The sequence below is a fragment of the Triticum aestivum genome, chromosome 5D (assembly GCF_018294505.1).
Source record: "Triticum aestivum cultivar Chinese Spring chromosome 5D, IWGSC CS RefSeq v2.1, whole genome shotgun sequence".
Classification (NCBI taxonomy): Eukaryota; Viridiplantae; Streptophyta; class Magnoliopsida; order Poales; family Poaceae; genus Triticum; species Triticum aestivum.
The window spans coordinates 481041683-481065098 of record NC_057808.1 but is presented as its reverse complement, the minus strand read 5'-3'; the positions used below and the strand labels follow the sequence as shown (position 1 = coordinate 481065098).

General features: G+C 40.0%; 1 protein-coding gene across 1 annotated transcript; it reads left to right on the top strand.

Annotated features, from left to right (window-relative positions):
• The first annotated feature begins 9352 nt into the window (after positions 1–9352).
• LOC123125609 (transcription factor MYB4) lies at positions 9353–10877 on the top strand. The gene is made up of 3 exons (XM_044546085.1): positions 9353–9593; positions 9709–9838; positions 10003–10877. The coding sequence occupies exons 1-3, from the start codon at positions 9458–9460 to the stop codon at positions 10670–10672; spliced, it is 936 nt and encodes a 311-aa protein (XP_044402020.1). The 5' UTR covers positions 9353–9457; the 3' UTR covers positions 10673–10877.
• The last annotated feature ends 12539 nt before the right edge of the window (positions 10878–23416 follow it).

The window sequence follows — 23416 nt, the reverse complement described above, 5'->3', positions numbered from 1 at the left end:
TAACCCATGATCCTAATCGATTGTGCATTTGCATTCAAAAGCAAATTTTAAATAATGCATAAATTTAGGGGGAGCTCTTGCTTATCTCATACTTCTCAAAGCGACGATGTTTTTCATTCTTATTATCATTTGTCAAAGCTTTGATCTACATGTTGTCATCAATTACCAAAAAGGGGGAGATTGAAAGTGCAACTAATCCCTGAGTGGTTTTGGTAATTCTTAACAACATATAGCTCATTGAACTAATATTCTTTCAAGATGATCATTTCAGAAACTTTAATGATTGGCATGGCATGGACTAGAGATGTGGACCCCTCAAAATGCTAAGGACACATATTGGCTCAAGCTCAAGACTCTACATTTTCATTTTAGTGATCCCAGATCACATTGAGTCCATAGGAAAAGCCAATACTATTAAAAGGGGATGAGGTGTTGTTTAATGGCTTGCTTGCTCAAAATGCTTAGTGATATGCTCCAAAAGCCCTCAACCACTTTCTCATATCCACATATGTCCCAAACCAAAAGTCAAACTCGGCCTCGCCGATTTGATCTATCCGGCGCCACCGAGTTCATTTGACATAGCCATAGCCAGAAACCCTAATCAGCTCGGTCTCACCGATAGGGATCTCGGTCTCACCGAGATGGGATTGCAAACTCTCTGTTTCCCTTCGTAACATTTTGGTCTAACCGGGATGAGCGATCGGTCCCACCGAGTTCGCAATGCAAACTCTCTGTTTCCTTTTCGTAACGTTTCGGTTTCACCGAAATGAGCGAATCGGTCCCACCGAGTTTGCCTGACCAACTCTCTGTTTGCCTATTACAGAAATCGGTCTCACCGAGTTCATGTGATCCGTCTCACAGAGATTACGTTATGCTCTAACCTTAATGAAATCGGTCCCACCGAGTTGACATGTCGGTCCCACCAAAAATCCTAAAGTTCACATTTTGAACTAAATCGGTTTGACCGAGTTTGAGTATTCGGTCCCATCGAGTTTGGTAAATTATGTGTAACGGTTAGATTTTGTGTGGAGGCTATATATACCCCTCCACCCATTCTCCATTCGGGGAGAGAGCCATCAGAACGTGCCTACACTTCCAGCATTCATTTTCTGAGAGAGAACCACCTACTCATGTGCTGAGACCAAGATATTCCAATCCAACCACAAGAATCTTGATCTCTAGCCTTCCCCAAGTTGCTTTCCACTCAAACCATCTTTCCACCAAATCCAAATCTGTGAGAGAGAGTTGAGTGTTGGGGAGACTATCATTTGAAGCACAAGAGCAAGGAGTTCATCATCAACACACCATCTATTACCTTTTGGAGAGTGGTGTCTCCTAGATGTGTTAGGTGTCACTTGGGAGCCTCCGTCAAGATTTTGGAGTTGAACCAAGGAGTTTGTACGAGCAAGGAGATCGCCTACTTCGTGAAGATCTACCCTAGTGAGGCAAGTCCTTCGTGGGCGATGGCCATGGTGGGATAGACAAGGTTGCTTCTTTGTGGACCCTTCGTGGGTGGAGCCCTCCGTGGACTCGCCCAGCCGTTACCCTTCGTGGGTTGAAGTCTCCATCAACGTGGATGTACGATAGCACCACCTATCGGAACCACGCCAACAATCTCCGTGTCTACATTGCGTTTGCTCCCTTCAAACTCCTCCCTTTTACCTTCATATGCAATGATTTACATTCCACTGCTATACTCTTAGATTTGCATGTGTAGGTTGATTGTTTGACTTGTGCTAAGTTGCTAAAATCTGGCAAGACTTAAAATTGGGAAAAGGCTAGATTTTTATTTGGTCAAGTAGTCTAATCACCCCCCTCTAGACATACTTTCGATCCTACAGTTGCCCCCTCCCCTGCTCACATATATATAGGTGGAGGGGGGAGAGGAGGCTTCTTAGGGCGCCCCAAGGGGGCCGGCGGCCAGCCCTAGGGCGCCCCTCCCCTTCCTTCCTAGGCGTGTGGGAGAAGGGCAGGAGGGGAGGCGCCCCCTCCCTTTCCTTTCCTTGAGCGAGGAGAAAGGCAGGAGGGGCTAGCCCCTCCTCTTTCCTTCCCCTAGGGTCGGCAGCTAGGATGGGGGCGCGCCAGCCCCCTTGTGGGCTGGGGTGCTCCCTCCCCTTGGCCCGTTAAGGCCCAATAACTCTCGTGGCCTACCCGAAACCCCTTCTAGTGATCCTATAAATACCCGATGCATTCCGAAACCTTTTTCGGAGACCAAATACTATCATCCTATATACCAATCTTTACCTCCGGACCATTCCAGAGCTCCTCGTCATGTTCATGATCTCATCCGGGACTTCGAACAACATTCGGTCACCAACTCATATAACTCATATAGTACTATATCGTCGACGAACGTTAAGCGTGCAGACCCTACGGGTTCGAGAATGATGTAGACATGACCGAGACGCTTCTCCGGTCCATAACCAATAGCAGGACCTGGATGCCCATATTGGTTCCTACATATTCTACGAAGATCTTTATCGGTTGAACCTTTATGACAACATACGTAGTTCCCTTTGTCTATCGATATGTTACTTGCCCGAGATTCGATCGTTAGTATCTCCATACCTAGTTCAATCTCGTTACCGGCAAGTCTCTTTACTCATTCCGTAATACATCATCTTGCAACTAACTCCTTAGTCACTTTGCTTGCAAGCTTCTTGTGATGTTGTATTACCGAGAGGGCTCAAAGATACCTCTCCGTCATACGGAGTGACAAATCCCAATCTCGATTCACGCCAACTCAATGGACACCTTCGGAGATACCTGTAGAGCACCTTTATATCACTCAGTTACGTTGTGACGTTTGATAGCACACAAGGTATTCCTCCGGTATCCGGGAGTTGCATGATCTCATGGTCGAAGAAATATGTATTTGACATTAAGAAAGCAGTAGCAATAAACTGAACGATCATATGCTAAACTAACGGATGGGTCTTGTCCATCACATCATTCTCCTAATGATGTGATCCCGTTATCAAGTGACAACACATGCCTATGGTTAGGAACCTTAACCATCTTTTGATCAATGAGCTAGTCTAGTAGAGGCTCACTAGGGACACGGTACTTGTTTATGTATCCACACATGAATTTAAGTTTCCGGTCAATACAATTTTAGCATGAATAATAAACCTTTATCATGATTAAAGAAATATAATAATAACCACTTTATTATTGCCTTTAGGGCATATTTCCAACAGTTTCTTCCTGGTAGTACAAATCTTCATGTTTCTGGCACATTATCTTGGCATGTTGTAATGAAAAAGGATCTTGCCCCGCTTTATAAATAAAGCACCAACGATGATACAAAAGTCAAACCGAAAAGAAACGGAGGCCCGCACATACAAAAAATAAAAAGACGAAGAAGGTACAAAAACATAGAACAAAGTCTTATTTGGGGGCAGCAGCACAACAAGGCCATATAAAAGACTAATGGGTTGTTTGGTTTGTGCCAATGTTAGCCTTGGCAATCGTGGGCTCACCAAATAATTGGCGATGGATATCCTCACCCATGCGCTACCAAAAAATTGGCTGACAATTGAACTGGAGCTGCCCTTGAGCAGTGGGCGCACCAATTATTTGGTCCCCATCCAAATGAACACCAGACTAGGTCAACGTCCAATATTTGGGAAGGGTGGCGCACCAATTATTTGGTCCCCATCCAAATGAACACCAGACTGGGTCAACGTCCAATATTCGGGAAGGGTGTCTCAGGGCAATAAACCGAACAGCTCCTAAAACTTAAGGAGGTCAAGTTTATTTATGAGAAAACTCAGAGGTGGATAAGTGACTATAAGGAGACACGGGGCCTACAGATGCTATGTATCACCTTATGTGAGCGATCGCGTACAAGCAATGTGACACGGGCTGCGGCCCAACTATTGGACGACCCGCTTTACCTAACGTGTGGCTTCTTTTTCTGCTTTTTTACTAGTGTGATTTTTCAAATCGGTTTTTATGAAGCTTCCAACTTTTTTTTTATTTCTTAGTGTTTTGTTTTGTTTTTTATCTTTTTAATATTTTTCCAATTTCCATTTCAAATTTCACGAACTTGTTTAATAATTTGTGTTTTCTAAAATTGCGAACAATTCTCATATTCGTGAATTTTTTTCAATTTCCTGAACACTTTTCAACTTTGCAAATATTTTATCAAATTTAAAAAAAAAATCAAATGTGTGAACAATTCTCATTTTTTGCTTTTTTAAATTCGTGAACATCTTCAAATCCACATTTTTTCCAAATAAATAAACTTTTTTAAAAATTATGAACATTTCTAAGTTTTTATGAACATTTTTAAAATTCACGAATATTTTCCAAAGTCGTGAAACTTTTGAAAATATGTAAATATATTCAAATCGATGAAGATTTTTTCAAATTTTGAACATTGTGTAAAATTCACAAACATTTTGTAACATCGTGAAAAGTTTTTGAGTTTGTGAATCAAATTCGTGAAATTCTTCAGATTTGTTAAGATTTTTTAACTTATAAACATTTTCTTGATTTGCAAATGATTTTTTAATTCTAAACGACCTTTTTTAATACATGAACATTTTATAATTCTGAACTTTTTACATTTTAGAATTTCTTTTTCATCTTGTATTTTTAAATTTGAATTAATCGGACCAGAAAAGGTAAGAAAAACAAGGTGTGCATCCAACTTGCTATCTAACGCCTTTCGCCGGTGGGCTGGAGGCAATGTTTGTGGGCACTGTCGTTAATGTGAGCCCTGGAAGAAGGGTCGCCCACAACACGTTTACATGTGCCAGGCCAGCGCGCCTCGCACTCTCACGATCACTACCTCAAGTGATATGTGTCTCTTGTAGCAACACTTATCATAGTGCTCGCCCACTAGGGCGCTCCTGGCAGGCGGCCCATTAGCAAAGGGAGGAGGAATCCGAAGAAAAGAAAAACTAAAAGTGACCCGGAAGCAAGAAACAACCAGATGAAAAACCCAAAACTACTACTCGAGTTTTTTTTTTTGAGTGGAAATACTACTACTCGAGTGTTTGCTCCTACTCCTGCTAATGGGCCGGTCTTAAACAACCCAAAAAGGAAGGAAAAAATGGTCCAAAAGCCAGAAAAACCAGATGAAGAAAAATCCCAAAATCGTCGAAATCACTAATTAAGAGGTACCTTTGCAAAGGTCACTTCCACCTTTTTAGGTTGCGACAAGTGGTGTACTGCATGTGGACCACTTGTCGAACCTTGGAGTTTTCCTTTTTTCGTAGATTCATTTATTCAAACATTTTATCTCTTAAATCGTGCGTCCACATCGTGAACCGTCCTCACCATTGAATTTCTCGCGTCGAGATCATCAATACTAGATTCCATGTTAATATGTTTCGATGGACTTTTTTTCCATGAAAAAAAACCATAGAAAAAAGGGCCGAAATCACAATTTTCTTCCTTTTTTTTGCTTTTCCGAGAGGCACAACTATGCCTCTCACGAAGCAAACCTGTGCCTCCACAAGAAACAACTTTGTGCATCTCGCAGAATAAAGATAACTCGTTTTTCCTTTCCGAGAGGCACAGTTATGCCTCTCACAAAGCAAACATGTTCGTCCACGAAAAGGAAATCAGTGCCTCTCTCGGAAGTAAGGAAACACGTTTTTTTTCTTTTCCGAGAGGCATGCCTCTCGCGAAGCAAACCTATGCGTCTCCACGAAAAGCAAATTTGTGTCTCTCGTGAAAGAAAAAATACATATTTTTTCTTTTCTGAGAGGCACTCCACTAGAAGCAAATCTATGCCTCTCACGAAAGGAAAAAAGTGTTTTTCCCTTTTCGGAGAGGCGCAACAAACCTGTGCCTCCACAAGAAGCAAATCTGTGCCTCTCACGTAAGAAAGAAAATCATTTTTCATGCATTTTTTTCTTAGTTTTTTGCCCGATACCTGGGGAGACCGGGCAAAAACCAAAAAAAACCATCTAAAACCCGAAAACGCGTAAAAAAACACCAAGGGAGTGCCTAGACCGCGACACATGGCGCGCTCTAAGCCCATCCAAAAATGACCCTTGAAAGGCTCCCGCAGGGGTATTGCTCTCTCGCTGCCCGAGCATTTCCTCCTACCCCCCTAATGGGCCAGCCTGTCGGGAGCGCCCTAGTGGGCAAGCACTATGATAAGTGTTGCTATGAGCGATACATATCATTGGGGCAGTTCCGTGCGGCAGCAGCAGAGCGAGGACCTCCATGGGCTGGCCCAGTAAGGCAATGTTGTGGCCAACTCATGGCCCTTATTTGCACAATGGGCATTTTTCGCAAAAAAAAATAGTAGGCAATACTGGCCCAAAAAATTTGGCATCTAATCTCCGCGGCGACTACTTATCGCATTCAGCGAGGTGGAAGGGATCTCTCGCTGAATGCGCATAGTATTTGGGTTGGCCCACTACGCGCTCAGTTAAAGAAAAAAGGGGAGGGAGAAGGAGAGAACAAGGGATCAATCCTTGTTTCTCCAAGAAGAAGCAAGCGCACGTAGCCACCACACCGCGCTACTGTTTGCATCAGGTAAAGGGGTGTGTCCTACTTGAAGCGAGTCAAGCCGGGTTTTTTTTCTTGTCTAGGTTTTTCATTTGTTTCTTTAGTTTTTTCATTTCCTTTTCCTTTGATTTATTTTGTTTCTTTTTTGGTTTTAATTTTGTTTTGTTTTTCTTTGTTTATTTTGTTTCTCATTCTACATTTTTATATACATGATCAACATTTTTTATATACATGATCAACATTTTTTTAAATACTTGTTCAACATTTTTATATACATGATCAACGTTTTTCCAAATACTTGTTCAACATTTTTATATACATGATCAACATTTTTTAAATACTTGTTCAACATTTTTTAAATACTTGTACAACATATTTCAAATGTTTTTTGAAGAGTGTTTTTGTAATATTTATATTTAGAATATTTTAAAGTATAAACAAAAGTACAACAATAAAAGTAAAAAACAAAACAGAAAATGTAAAAAAGAGAACAGGAAAAAGAGGCTGCGGCCTCCCGCGCTCGTGGGCAAGCCCAGCTCGCTCGCCCCTTCAGCGAGTCCGAAGCCATACTCGCTGTAGGTGAGATATAGGCACGCCCTCTAATCTCGACCATAAGCGCCACATCTGTACCTCAAAGAAAAATGTACCTCAGCCCTGTTTCTTCGCAGCGACGCAGTCTTCTTACGAAAAAAAAGGTTAGTTGGCAGTCATCTCGCGGCACCTTGATTTGCTGTCTCTTCATCTCATTTTGGAAAGGCAAAAGATGAGCAGTTTCTCGTGTGAAATAGGGATAGCCAGCTAACTGACAAACTTTGTCTAATCACGCCCACCATTTGAAGTTACTTTCAGAGTTCCCATTCCAAGTTACTTTCACAGAGATCCTTCAGAATTCCACTGACGGCTAATATAATCATAGTTTTCCTGCAATTTCTGCAACGTCGTTTTCTCGTGTCCAGACTTGCTTCAGTCAGACCTCTTCAGCCTTCACGTGAATGACACCGTGACACCCGTTGGAAATTAGGAATCAGAAACCGAGTCTTTAAAAAAAATGCCAAAAGATATAGAATTTTCAACCCTAAAGTGGACAGAAGCTCAATTTGTCCTGCTATAATTTCAGCTGACAGCCCACATCTTTCTATCCAATAATCATTTAAAAGGCTGAAAACGTCAAATGGAGAATAGATATGCATATACTACTTCAAACATCAAAACTATCCTGCCTGTATGACCGAAGATGTGCAGTAAAAGGCAAGATTAAGTACTACTCTCATATTGCCATTTTCAAATAAATACAGTAATCAATTAAGTTATTATCAATCCCAATATTCTTTTTACAAAAAAATGTCATTACATGAACACAGCTCAAAATATGAAATATAAATATCATCACAGATACGTTAAGTAAAACGGAGAGATAAAAAATACCACCAAATAAAATCAACCCTGATGCAAGCCAGCCTACATCACCATGCATACCAGTGACATCATAGTACCCTACCATTGATAGTGACTGAAGAGATCCAGGGGGAAGGGGTCAATAAGTGACAAACGACAATGGTGTATTTCAAACTACTTGAAATCGAGCAAATTATTTGACTTTAAAGTTCTCCGCAAAGTGAGCATAATGGAGACACATTAAAAATGAGGGTGATATTTTTTGCAGTGATATGACAGGGTACTTACAGGGTTGCCCCTGGGTATCCCTGAAAGGCACTCACACATCAAATGGCTCCAAGAGTATAGCTTAAAGTTTTTACAAGGAGCCAGTATGAACAGGACAGCTGCCAGCAAGAATCAGAGAAGATGCAATCTAAAGATCAGATCATGCTAATAAATTATGGCATGATGTAATACTATATTAGCACATTCCACAGTCACAGACGGAACTGCGAGATAAAACAGCATCCGATATAGTATAGATATATCAGTAAGATGGTGTGGTTGTTGCTCGTGTATGCTAATACCAACTTATTATGCTTTTACCAAATGTTATGTCAAAACAAAAAAAGGATGGGTGCCACCCACCATCCAGAAGAGGAAAAATATTTACCAGTATCTATTGCGTCCACATTTAGGGACTTCTGATGTACAATTAGCGTGCCATTTCTTGGAATAATATCAATTCAGTGTGTGTGTGTGTGTGTGTGTGTGTGTGTGTGAGAAAAAACTTGTTACTACTTCTCTTCTACTAATAAAAAAACTAACTCCATTCCATAACACATGAATTCTTAAAACAAATGAGACTGGTCAACTGAAAATAATACCTCTAAATTTTTCATGAAAAACTATTTCACAATTTTTAATTATTTAACTTTTAAACCAACATGTTGACATAAAAATAACAGTAAAATTTGCACCCAGGCCATGTGTATAACTTCATGTATACTTTTGGACAGGCCACAAGGAACGGCGGGGGTACTATTTTCCAAACAAAAAAAAATAGCACGAAGATCAAACAACAGAATATGCAAGTGAAGTATAGCCAAATGAGAAATAACGCATGAACCAATGGAACCATACTACTCCCTCCGTTCCAAATTACTTGTCTTGGATTTGTCTAGATACGGAGTGCTAGATACATCCGTATCTAGACAAATTCAAGACAAGTAATTCGGAACGGATGGAGTAGATAAGAAGATCTCACTAAGGTCCCTACGGTGCACCAAGACCAAGTTCATGGATAGGCCAGCAACCAGTGCTGATGGACGCATGATGGAGATTCTAATCCAAGGGAAACAACAATTAGAAAGAAAGCAACCCAGATCAGACCACCACAAATTAAACCGTATTTTATTACCACCACACGCGGCCACCTTTTCCCATGTCAATAATACACCTCGTCTCTCCTGCCTGCCTTTTGAGCACATAAACCCACCGCCCACACCATCATCATGCCTAACCAAGTTTAGGCCCTAACCAAAGCATCCTCTCGTCCCCTCTCACACGAGAGCCCCAAAGCTAGAAGAGGAGGAAGGATACCACCATGGGGAGAGCTCCGTGCTGCGACAAGGCGAGCGTGAAGAAGGGCCCATGGTCGCCGGAGGAGGACGCCACGCTCAAGTCCTACATCGAGCAGAACGGCACCGGCGGCAACTGGATCGCGCTGCCACAGAAGATTGGTATGTGCTCATCAGAATTGCTGACTACCATGTAGTGATGCTGCCAGTAAGCGGTAGTGATAATATAGGGAGAAGCTAATTAGGTGTGCTTCTTGTGTCTCTGGGGCATCCGCAGGTCTGAGGAGGTGTGGAAAGAGCTGCCGCCTCCGGTGGCTCAATTACCTCCGGCCGAACATAAGACACGGTGGATTCTCAGACGAGGAGGACAGGATCATCCTCAGCCTCTACATCAGCATAGGCAGCAGGTACTGGTACAGTTGGTCTCACCCGTCTTGTCAATTGTATGATCAACTCAGCTGTAGGATTAGCTGCAAACTGGTAGGCAGGCACATGGGTGTAGTACAATCTATTACCTGCTATCTATGATCTAAGTTCTAAACATATCATGCATGCCTTGGGTTGGGCGTAGGTGGTCAATAATAGCGGCACAGCTGCCGGGGAGGACGGACAATGACATCAAGAACTACTGGAACACAAGGCTCAAGAAGAAGCTCTTCGGCAAACAGTCGCGCAAGGACCAGAGGCAGCACCAGTTCGCACGCCAGGCAGCGAACGGCGGGCATAAGGAAGAAGCCAGCGAGGGCGCAGCCGGGAACAATGGCTTTGCTGCTGGTGCTTACAATTGGCACCAGCATGCAATGGCCATGCCGTCCCGTCCGATGCCGGGTTCAATGGTGGAAGGCAATCGTATCGGAGAAGGGGTGGATGAGTCCATCCGGAAGCTTCTGTTCAAGCTAGGAGGAAGCTCTTTCGCTGCCCTGCAAGCCCCACCGTGCCTTCCTCCCCCAATGTACGGGGAAGCTCCAAACTTCGTGGCGCCATCGATGCACACAGCCCCGCTAAACGAAGGTGGCATCCACTGTTCCGGCGTGCTGCCTGCACTGGAGCTGGACGAGAGTTTCCAATTCAACCAGGTCAAGCTGGACGGGCTGGAATGCTTCTTCGGCATGGGCGACCAGAGCATGAGGTGGAATGAAGTGAGCCCCTTGGTCTGCCCTAACACTACTGTCGCGTCCAGCTCCCAAGGGATGCAGCAGTACTGCCTCGCAGAGGAGCCCGTCGACCTTGGGATGCAGTAGCGAACTAGCTATTGGTGTTTGTTCTCATGTACATGCATGATTGTGGATTTTGTGGTGTAAATTTGTAGCATTCATGGGGAATGGTGTAAGATGATGAGAGCTCTGAATTAAGAACAATAATGTCTCTCACTACTCCTAGATGAGAGATGCCTTGTTTTCAGGTATCTCTATGTGAGTCTTGTATTGAAATGTTTTTTTCCCACTACCAGGGTTACTGCCTTACAGAAACATTTACAGTTTTAGATTGTACTTGTTGCTATATTAGTTTCTCTGGTCTATGTGTGATATTTATACCGAGTACCAACCCTAGTGGCTAGATATTTGTTTGTGTGTTCTCTAACAGCATAGACAAAGTTTACTTGCAGCATGTGCAAGGTTTGCCTAATTCTGGTCAAAAAGACATGGTCTAGAATACATGAGACATTCGTAGACTTTATAAGGCATGTCTGTAAAGCATCAAGATCATCGTTACGAAGTTAGAGAAGCTAAGTATAAAGTGTTAACATATGTGATTTTACACGTCTTTTTGGAGCATGACAGACATAGATAGAAAATGACTTCCCAAATTTTTGACAGAAATTTATCTACTTGAATTCAAATTAATGTTCCAGTGATTTTGGCAAAAATGGATATTACTATAAGTTACTGAAAGGACTTCCTTGATGACATTAATACTTAGTTTGTGTAAGTTGCTCACATTGTGTCAATCTAGCCATATAGACAAAATAAATTCGAAGTGCAGTACTGTGGAATGATGAAATGGACATTTCATTTATCCAGTCATCATATGTAATTATCAAAAGTTTGCTTCTACTTCACCTGTTTGATTCCATATGTTGCATTTCCAGCGTTCATACTTGAAAGGGCATACTAGGTACTATTTCTCACTAGCCAATGGGACACAACACTAAACTCCTTCCACACAAAAACTATAGTCATTGCTTGACTTTTGTTCAAAAAATGATTAGTAGTCAGCATGTCACAACAGATAATAGACCATATATCCAGGTACACTAGCTAAACCATAAACCAGTATTCTCTACAACTAAATAAAATGTCACAGTTCAAAGAACTAGTGTCTGAAGGTAAAAAACGAAATGACTTCACGATCATTGACACCAGATATTGTTCTAGAGAGAATGGTTTTGCATGTTTGCATTGCTTTCCCAAGCAAATTAATGCTGGCATACATGAAGTAATCAACATGGTATTTAAAGAGTTAATAACATGTAAGGGAAAGACTCAAGATACATCATACTACAAGTTTTGTGCACCTAGATTACTCTGATGGTTAGAATGATTGAAATGATAATGCTGATTAAGTTTGTGAAACAAAGTTCGAAACTATAATTCTAAAGAAGACGTGCAATGAGTGATATAAAAACTGTCACAAATATATGTTTGGTTTGCAACGGAGTCGCCAATTTCTAACCAAGTAGTTTCTGCTAGTCATGTGTGGATATCAAAATCCTCAATACAATTTTTGCACGCTAAATAATCCAGCAGGCAGCAGCTCCCCAAATTTGGTTCTCTCTGAAATTAAAGTAGTTACACACACCAGTTCAATAAATTTATTTTCATTGGAATTAATCAGGAAATTCAAGGTTTATTGACTATTATGAATGGCTAGGTATATTGCTTGTTTGGAAATAGAAGTTAAAGGCTCAATCAAAACAAGGTCGAGTGTGCATTATGATTAGGATGCATCAGAGACGACCAGGTCCATTATTAGTTAGAAAAAGAAAACTACAGTAGAGGTTAAAGTGCGTGTCTGAGAAGAGTCAAAGAGGTTAACTCGCAGTCCAAAGCCATAGGGAGCTTGCGAATATAGCTAACCTCTACCAAGAAGTCAATGTTGCTTTGGTAACCTAACCTCTACATAGGTGAGGTATAGGCACGTTTTAAAGTGGTGACTTGATGGGACAAAGGTCATCTCAGCTGTTTTTACGAGTTGGTGGTGTGACAAGAAACTACTTTGAATTGAATTTATGATTCCTATCAATCAAACAGAAGCAAACAGGGCGCTTCTTGTAATTTTTTATTGTCTGATTCAATCGTTTACTTCATATCATCACCTATACATTTTGCACTGGATATTCATTTTCCACCATATTCCATACAGAAACGATCTTAAGAGGCAATATTTAATTTGAGTACACTCACCTCGAGGCCAGCTTCTCAACGGTGACCAATGATTAGTAACTGTTTAACTTGATGTTTAGTACGGCCACAACACATCGTTGGATATGTCTTCAAGTGCAGTTGCTGTAACAGCTCAGTTTCAGTCGATAATACCCAGAACCTAAGGCCTTAACCCCTGCACAGATGGAGAATTGATTTGCCTTTCATTTTGAAAAATAACCAATTGATACCAGATTACGTAACAAGAAACTAAAAAAACTATATTCTTCTCAACAGTAAGTAGTTTTACTTCGTTCCATGGCCTTCTTAGACATCATAAATTGCGGTAGAATTTTCAACTAGGCTACTTACAACATTTACTTTGTCAAAAAAGAACAGATCAATGCATAAGATATGCACTGAAGCTGTGGACAAGAAATCCTATGTGTGCTACGTAAGCAGTGACATTGCAGGAAGACCACAGACACATTGACTTGACTGATCATCTTCAGTAGAGTTGGAAATTATAAGGTAGAGAATCTCTACCTTTCAGTTTCAAGAAGAGAGACGGAAAGTAAGAACTGACACAGGACATAATGAACATAAATGTTTGTTCATCTTTGCTAGACAACAGTTTACTGAGGAAACATAAAGATAAAAGGTGCCTAGTGAACACAAAATATCATCTTGTCTAACAGAAAACGTTAAGATAAAAAAGGTGCTTAGGTTAATGAAATTATAGTGACATTTCTCAAACAAACAGTGACAATATGGTTAAATGTGAGCCTCTGAGGGCATGCTTCTTGATGCAATATAACAAAAAATAACTTGCATTTTTGGCTAGTATTTAACCAAAGAGCAACTTTCCCATAAGAAAACTAAGTGAATTAGTTTCTAAATGCCATTGATAAATGAAAATACGCTGATCAGTGATCACTGCAGATTCTAACATAAATATGGCATTTGCTGTTTGAGTCGTTACCTTTTTCCATTTCAGCAGCCATTACAGCCAAATGTCAAACCATTTTACAGAGGAAGGAAACAGATGCTTCCTACCTAGTCAGGCAATACATGTTGCTTACAGGGAAACTTACCTTGAACTGTTAAGCACAAACTGTTAATAAAGCAGTGGTTGCCTGGCTACTTGTCACAACTAGTTTCACATACCAACATGACAACAGGGAGATGGCAACCAGTTCAATGAACATTGTAAATAAGGATGGTACTAGCTTGAAGAACATTGCAAACAAGAATTGAACTAGTCTGAAGAACACCATAAATGAACACGCCATTAGACCAATTTGGGAAAGCAGTGCCCAGCTGCATGTGCTTTGCGCAGAACACGAAACCGTCCTTTTAACAAATCACGAGCCCTGAAATATATAACAAGAACCTCTCACAAGCAGGAACGTACAACAAGATAAGGTGCACTCATAAAAAAAGGAACACGCCAGGGACCTACCAAAATTCCAGTATAAAAACCATGGCTGCGTCTGTAAAGTGGTGAGAATATCCCTGCCCGACTAGGTTTCTGCTAGAAAGAGCGCCATGCAAAACGTCAAACATTCACAACTTGATGGCACATGCCGTCAACACAGCTTGAGTTAATTTATTTGTAGCCAAGTATTGCCTGCACCTGGGACAAGAGCTAAGCAACCAACACTGTGATGTTAAAGAATTCAGGAAATCTGAGAAAGGCTCACTGTTTATTGCATGACAGAGACAGTCACTAAGATGGATTGTGATCATGCTTAACTTTTCTGAAGCTAGCGCAAAATGGAAGTTTTTATCTACCCCCCACCCCGCATAGTGTACTGTGCACATGTAGGTCGTAATTAATTACTGACTGACAAAGGGCAGTCACTTTATTAGCTTATTGATTATTCCATTACAAGAAGAAGATGTCAGGGATGGCTCTGATTATGTTGTCCAACGAGAACAAAGGAATAATCGTAGTAGCCTCACTGGCTATCTTCTTCCTTGTGACTCTGTCCTCAATAATTTAATAATGCATCTGCTTCTATTTTATTTAGATGACAGCAAGTTTATTACATTACAAAAATAACAATAATTTACCTCCTGAAAGGAATGAAAAGTATGGTAGGCTCGTTGGTGAACCATCACATCACATAAAGACAAATAAAAGTAAAAAAAGTGATAAACAACATTGTGCAGCATATGAAAGAAATAGGAACAACGCAGTAAAGTTCAAGTAATATGATCTTGTCCACGTAATAGGAGATATGCATCACCTTTACAGCCCTCACAAGTTCCACGAGGGTCGAGGAGGATCTGTTTCGAACGGGAATTGCCTGTGCAAATGGAGGGGTTCTATCCTCCATTCCTACAATAATTGGAAGACACACCTGAGTAAGGAGCTGTAGCCTGGAGTTTACATTTGTGAGATTCACATAAATATTAATGATAGTTCAAAAATTCCTAAAAAGTTCAAAGATGTAGCACATAGAAAACTATGTAAACATACAAATTTCAACCCCGAAATCAAGAATCAAATAAGACAAGCCTTATATTCAAAACTAAGTGCCTTTGTTGTTACTGGTTCAAATATTGAGGTTTTATATTTCTCTTTTTTGCTGGTTAATCATGTCTTGAGTTTGCAAAAGGGCATTACAATTCGTAAATTTATGTCGATAAGTACTTTTATGATATATAATTTTCTTGGATTTTATAAATTTATTCAAAAAGCTTGAATTCTATACATACTTGTAACATACTCCCTCCGTCCCATAATGTTCGTTTTTGACACTAGTGTAGTGTCAAAAACGTTCTTATATTATGGGACGGAGGGAGTATATTGCAAATGACAATAATTGCAAACAATGACAGTAATTGGATTGGTTCGACTGATAACTAATTGAGGGCTTCCAAATAATGGGATCAATTGCTAACTAATTGAGGACTTACATATAATTGACAACTGATTGTAGACTTTTCAAAAATGTCATGATGTGATGCGCGGCAGCATTGGAGCAACGTACCCCGTTTGATTTATGCAATTTGATGGCTAGGATCCTCCAGATCCAGCCCAACTCATCATTTTTATAATAGTATAGATGCTACGCCTTTCAGCGTGTGTTCAAGAGAAAAAATACCACCAGTTCTAGGCCTGTTGGTTGAGTTTTTTCATGTTGACTTCATGGCTACTCGGAAGGATTAATATAACAGCCAGTTGGCTCCCCCTATTCTACCATATGGTCAAAGTTTTTTTGCCAATCAAGTTACGCGCGGAAAGAAAAGGAACCCATATGCACTCTCCTGTGTCCGCAGTCAATGCGACAATTTCCTCTTTGTAACACACGTTGCACAATTGCTGACATGCTAGAATTAGCGTACGATCACGTAAAAAAATAGAATATGCCTAGGATCTACCATCTGCTCTTTCGGCACAAGATGGGAAACCTTTTCATGATCGAAGATAAACAGATGGCCCCTACCTGTAAAAGGAGAAAAGGGGGAAACAATGGCCCCTTAACTCAATAAAGGTGTTCCCCCAACATGTATCAATTGCTGATTCTCAGCTTCAGTAAAAAAAATCCTGATTCTGAATGTGCTCTCACCAGTTTCATTATAAAAAACACGAGCATTTATAATACTTCCTCTGTTCCTAAATATAAGTTTTTGGAGAGATTTCACTATGGACCACATACGGAGCAAAATAAGTGAATCTACACTCTAAAATGCATCTATATACATCCGTATGTGATCCATAGTGAAATCTCTACAAAGACTTATATTTAGGAACGGAGGGAGTACAATTTTAGCATGTAAACCTGCAAATATGAATCCATATCCAGGTGCTACAGATACACGAGAAGATGTATACTATAATTAATGTATTCGACATATTGATCAGAGCAGAGTTCGGTAAGGTAGTTTGGTTCAATGAAAATTCTTCAAAGTCAAATGACAGGCGTCGTGCTTATACATCGAACTTGAATCTGGTCAATTGCTGAATAACTAAAACAGTCTGAAAGAAAGGGCACACTCCAGTTCATTGCACAACAAAAACTAGTACAATTCAATCATCAGTAGAACATGACGTTTAGCTAACTAGCTTCAGTGTAGCATCACTGTAATGATTGAATGAGCAGTATCCTAGTTTAGATTGCAACGCCCTTGTCCATCACTTGACGGTAGCTAAGTCATACAAGTAAAATGAGATATTACTAAACAAATAAGATGACACTATTTATGTGTACTATAGTAGCAACCAAATCTGACTGGACAAATGGTATGACTTCAATATGAGCACTGTTCTAACCATAAAACTGAAGTCATTATATGCAAGTGGGCAGCAGCGTCACCTCTCTGTCGGCGGGCGTGGCTCCCCTTCCTGTGGTCGTGGTTTCGACCTATGCCCGACTCCCTCTTCTCCGACCCATGCTCCGACGGCTTGGGATTGCTCGGACTCTGGCCAGGGAGAAATCCCTGCATTCTATGCTGGCAGCGGCGACACCCACGGGTGCCGTCCCCTTCTTGGAAGCGTTGTCATGGTCGTTATCTGGGTCCCTCTTCGAGCATCAAGGGAAACCCTAGGTCCGGTTTTCCGGATCGGACGGCGACGGCGTCTCGGCGCCGTACTCCTTCGTGAAGGCGTTGTCTTGGTTGCTCGTGGCGTCCTCGGGTCTGGATCTGGAGATATTGGTCATTGTGCTGTCGCTCTGAGCTACTTCTTAGGATGGCGAGTTTAGCTGTGTTTTTTTCTTGTTTGGGCTGAGCATCCCATGTCTCTCTACCTCTTGCGTCCGTGTCATGTGTTGTATCTTGCTTTGTGCTTGTTCTAACTTCTTCTATCAATGAAATGATACGCAAGCTTTGCGTATTCGCGAAAAAAGCAAGTGGGCAGCAGCCCAGCAGCCGACGCTCTCAGTCGCACCTTGTAGGCCTGATTCTATACCTGCGGTGCCTAACAGCTAGGTTGACTTACTCTAAACTTTCAAAACATGATTCTCAGGCTCCCAATTTGGTTAGGACATGTGCCTTGTAGCTACTGTATGTATCCTGGAACGAATACTTGGTTGAGATGAAAACTGAAAATCGAAATGCCAAACATGTAATTCCTCCACCCCCCAAATTATTTGACGCCACCACGTCATCATAAGCGTGTTAGGCCCTAACCCCACCCCCCAAAATTGCACTCCCATCTCCTAAAATATGAAGCCCAAATGGACAGCCGGCGACCGCCATTACCACCTAGACGACGTGATTTGCGGCTTAAACTCGGATTAAGGGGACTATATGAACTGCCATTGCTTCCAAGCCAACATCCACCGAAATCAAACAGAGCATCACTCTCCGCGCGTTCACGGAAGTAGAAATTTCGAGAAATCGCTCGGACCGTGCGACCTAGGTGGAGGAGTAAGGTGAATTATCGGTACCTCTGATGCGTAGGAGGGGAATTAGGGCAGAACAACCCCGCGGGTCGGTCTGATCGGACAGGATCGAGGAACCCTGGAGTTTGGGTTGGGGCTGGTCCGCCTCCGCCTCGATCCCCCACGCTTGCTCGAGGCGGAGGGGAAAATTTGGCGGCAGGACGAGGACGCAGGCGAGGTTGTGTGCGAAGCCGGCGGGGAATGGTACATTGGCTTGAATTTTCTTTTAGGCTAATAGCATGGGCTTGATAATTGCGTTTTAGCCCATGAGGCTCCATGGTAGTAAATGGGCTTGGTGATCTCGTCTGTTGTTTTGCTATGAAATCACTAGTATTATTTAAGGTTGTCTCAAAAAAATTAGTACTATTATTTAAGGAGAGTTTTTGTTCCAATAGACGTTCAAGTTATACTTCAAATACCACTATGCACGAAGAGGATTGACGACTTTTGGTCTTGGGGAGAGGATCGTCGGGGCATGTTCACTGTAAGTTCGGCTTATAAGCTACTAACCTCCTGCAGGGCACTGGTGGGCCGTCAACCTGACCAGGAAAAACAAGCATGGACGTCTTTGTGGAATATCAAAGTCCCTTCGAAGCGGAAAATTTTCATATGAAGATTGTGCACCGAGTCAATCCCGATGGCGGATGTACTGCACCATCGTCACATGTCAACAAACTCTGCTTGTCCGTTTTGTTCTTCAAAGGATGGATGGAAACACTCACTCATTAACTGCGTGATGGCACGATGCATCTGGTCGCTGTCCTCGCAGGAGCTAGTAGAGACGATGTGCGACAGTCTGAACTTAAGCGCTAAAAGTTGGATATTCATGATGCATGAAACACTACCCCACGACGAGTTTACACGCATGGTGGTGACGCTATGGGCGATCTGGAGATCAAGAAGGAGAGCTGTTCACGAGGATATTTTTGATAGCCCGCTGTAGACCAACAACTTCATAACTGCCTATATGCGGGACATCCAGATCCTAGCAAAACCGAACTATGTGACCAGTAGGAGTTCTACAGTCAGACCTTCACATTGGTTACCCCCACCACCGGACCATGTGAAAATTAATGCAGATGCAGTGGTTTTGAATGGGAGTATAGGTGTTGTTGCAGTGGTGTGTCGGGATTTAATTGGAGTTTTTGTAGGTGCTTCTTCAATCATGTTTAACCACATACACAATTCTGTTACTCTGGAGGCTCTAGCGGTAAGAGAAGCAATGGCAATTGCAGAGGATTTATATGCTCAAAAAATTCAAGTAGCACTAGCATCCGACTGTAAAAGGGTGGTGGATGGTATCAAGATGGGATCAACGGCAGAGCATGCATCTATTGTACATGAAGTCATAGCCCGATCACATGCTTTTTCTTCTTGTAACATTATCCACGAGTTTAGGGGCTCGAATTTTGAGGCTATGCTCTTACACTTTGGTTCGGCCATCGTGTCTGGTTAGTCCAACCTGGGGATCTTAATTTCTTCCTCTAAACGCTGTTATATTTTAATAAAGCCTAGCGAGAATGTCTCAAAAAACTAGTATTATTTAAGGTTTACCCGATTCACAAAAAATAATTAAGGTCTACCCCTTGCAAAGGCGCGGGAGCTATATCTCCCTAGCGATAGTATATGCTACAGTACCTTCGTCTGAAAGCTTTTCCCCACACGTAGCCATTGCGCCGGTCCAATTTCATCTATTTTTCGTCGTTTGATTCAGAGGCCCGATCAACGTCGGCTGCCTTCGCTTTGGTTTCTTCATTATTATCTTTTTTTTTATTCCTTTCACTCCGATTTTCTTTAACGAATTTTCTTTGGTTTTTTGTTTTTCAATATGTTTTTTTGTTTCTTTCTTGGTTTTCGCATTTCTTTTATTTCTTCAGTTCTTTGCTTCTTTCCTCGGTTTTTTGCGGATTTTTTGTTTTTCCTTGTTTCGTTTAATTTTTTGCACCGGTATTTCTTCAGTTTTCTTTTACTTTTTCCTCCGGTTATCTTTTTTTCGTCCCTAGTTTTTCTTGTTTCTTCGTTATACTTCAGCTTTTTTTTCTTTTATGATTTTTTTAGTTTTTTCTTTATTTTTCTTATTTCTTCTCCTGTATTCAATGGTTTTCTTTTTCTTCATTATACTTTGGTTTTTTATTTTATTTTTCTTTCATTTTTCAGGTTTCTCTGTTGTTTTCTTTCCTGCTTTTTTGGTGCTTTTTCTTTTCTTTCTAATTTTTCCTTTTTTCTCTTGTTTTTTCTTTCTTTCTTGGTTACCAACATTTTTTTTCTTTTTCTTTGTTTCTTTACTGGTGTTCATTATTTTCCATTCTTTTAGCACTTGTTTCTTCGGTCTGTTTTTTTGTGGTCTTTTATTTCTTTTTTTGGTTTCCATTGTTATTTCATTTTTTTTAATTTCTTTTCAATTTTGTTCTACATTTTTCCTATGCGTCAAGAACATTTTTCTAATACACATTGAATATTTTCCAAATACAAGTTTAACATTTTTTTAATAAATAGTCAACTTTTTTTCTACACACAACCTTACATTTTTCAAATGCTTGATTAAGAATTTTCAAATACATGATTAACATTTCGTTAATACATGATCAATATTTTTTATATTCAAATTTTAAGATTTTCAAATGCTTGATTAAAATTTTATAAATACAAGATTAACATTTTTTAATACATGGTCAACATTTTCCTGTACACATTTAACATTTTTCAAATGCTAGATTAACATTTTTCAAATACTTGTTTAACATTTTTCAATGCTTGATTAACATTTTCTAAATACACGATCAACTTTTTTCACACACATCGTATATGTTTTTGTATATATATGAGAAACATTTTTTGTAACCTATAAAAAATTCAAATAATTGATTAACATTTTATGAATACATGTTTAATAATTTTAGACATATTTTTTTATATTTTGCAAATGCTTGATTAACACTTTTCAAATACAATATTAAGATTTTTCGAATACATGGTCAACATTTTCCCATTCACATTTTTCAAATGCTTGATTAACATTTTTTAAATACAAGATTACCATTTTTAATACATGGTCAACTTTTTTACTATACACATTTTAACATTTTTCAAATACAGGTTTGACACTTTTTTTAATCCATGGTCAACATTTTTGCCATATACATTTAACATTCTTCAATTGCTTGGTTAACATTTTTCAAATATGTGTTTAATTTTTTTCCAAATGTTTGATTAACATTTTTTAAAATACATGATCAACTTTTTAATACACCTTGTTATTTTTTAATAAATTTTTGGGATACATGAAAAACATTTTTTATACATATTTAATATTTTTCAAATGATTGGTTAGCATTTTTTTTCAAATTTTATGTAGACTCATTCTTTCAAAAGATTTTATCCCTAAAACTGTGCATCCGAAGGACAAACCGTTTTCACTATTGCATTTCTCACGTTGAGACCTTCAAAATTAGATCTCATGTTAATAGGTTTGAACAAACTTTCCCAAAAATAGTCTGAACCCTAAAAAAGAAAAAAAAAGAAAAGCCAACAGAAGAAGAAAAAAACTAAAAGCACAACTGTGCTTCACGCTACTTTTTCGGAGAAGGAATGAATGTGCTTCACATGGTAGCACAAGTGTGTTTTTCACTTTTTCAGCAAAAAGCACAACTATGCTTCATGCAGTAGGCCAATTCTACTTCACTTTTATAGAAAAGCACAATATGCTTCCTGCGAAGTACAACTGTGACTTTTACTTTTATTGGGGAAGCATATAAGTATAGTTTGTTCTTCACGCATGCTTCATCGTGAGAACAAGTGTGTTTGTTGCGCTTCATGCGAAATCCACGCCGAAAAGTAAACCAATTTGAAATAATAATAAAAGAGTCAGAAAAAAAGGAAAAACTAGAGAAACCTGGCAAAATCAAAAAACTAAAAAAAAAGGGGGGGGACCCAAAGAAAATTACCCTGAAAAACGTGCTCCCGCAGAGTGCGCCTAGCACTACACGTGGAGACGATGGGACACACCATGTGGCGGCCGGAGCGCGTCCACTGGGAAGCCCCTGAAGGGGTACGTGTGGACTAGTTGCTCCCTACTTCTCAGTGGTAATTGTCTACAGAAGGAAAAGGCTGGACCCATGATACATTGCCTAGAAACGTTCATCAGCTGAATTTGCATGGTTTGATCAGGCAATTCCTATTTCCAGCATACCCTCAGCTACATTTTCATGGTTTCATGTAATTCCTATTTGCCGCATGCTGTCATGGGAGCTATTTATCGTGGGATGGCCACAGCTGGCAATTTGCTAGGTTGGGACAGCGCGCGAGAGCACCAAATGATGCACCAAATGATGTACATTTTTAAAAAATCATGGATTGAGAAATTTTTAATAAAAGTTAAACCTTTTCTAATGGCATCAAATTTCTTTAAAGGTACATGAACATTTTTTACATTGTATAAATATTTTTTAAAAGATTGATAAACATATTTTTGTAGCACGTGAACATATTTTTAAGTGTCACGCACATTTTGTGAATTTGTGAATGGTATGAAACATTTTTTTTAATTATGTGGACATTTCACTTACATTGTATACTATTTTATTAAAATTTCGCAATCATATTTTTATGAATTTGTGATTATTTTTTAAAATGTAAAGACACATGCATTTTCAAGGCAATTAACATTTTTTTAAATTAGAAGGAGATTGTTCACACCGCATAAACATTTTCCAAAAACACGTGAGCCTTTTTTAAAATGCGTTAAATACTACCTCTATCTCATAATGTAAGACGTTTTTGCAGTTCAATGTGAACTCGAAAAATGTCTTATATTTTGGGACAGAGGGAGTAGTTTTTTTTTAAACAGAGGACAATTTTAATACCCATGAACATTTTAAAATATATGCACATTAAATAATTTTCAAACACACTTATTTTAGCCAAAAGACTAGAGAAAACCCTAAACAAAATGCGAAAAAACAGAAAAGAAAAAAATTGAGTGTTTGCTTTGCTCGCCTTTTATTTTTTTAGTAAAGTATTTTGTTGTCTTATTATTTTTCTAGAGGAAGTGTGTTGCTTTTAGAGGGATATGCGGGGCTTTTTTCTAGAGTGGAAGGAAGTGCGGGGAAAGTATCTGGTGCACCGGTACTTCTGGTGCTACCGGTGCAGCTGACGCTCGTAGCATGTTCAAAAATGTTTTAAAAAAGTTGGAAAAAATTAGCACATGTTGTTGTTGTTGTAAAGTTTTAAA

Bases quoted from the DNA above. Each gene is read 5' to 3' on its own strand.
- LOC123125609 (XM_044546085.1), top strand. From the start codon at position 9,458: ATGGGGAGAGCTCCGTGCTGCGACAAGGCGAGCGTGAAGAAGGGCCCA. The intron at 9,594-9,708 runs GTATGTGCTCAT...GGGCATCCGCAG, and splicing joins CGCGCTGCCACAGAAGATTG to GTCTGAGGAGGTGTGGAAAG. The intron at 9,839-10,002 runs GTACTGGTACAG...GGTTGGGCGTAG, and splicing joins TACATCAGCATAGGCAGCAG to GTGGTCAATAATAGCGGCAC.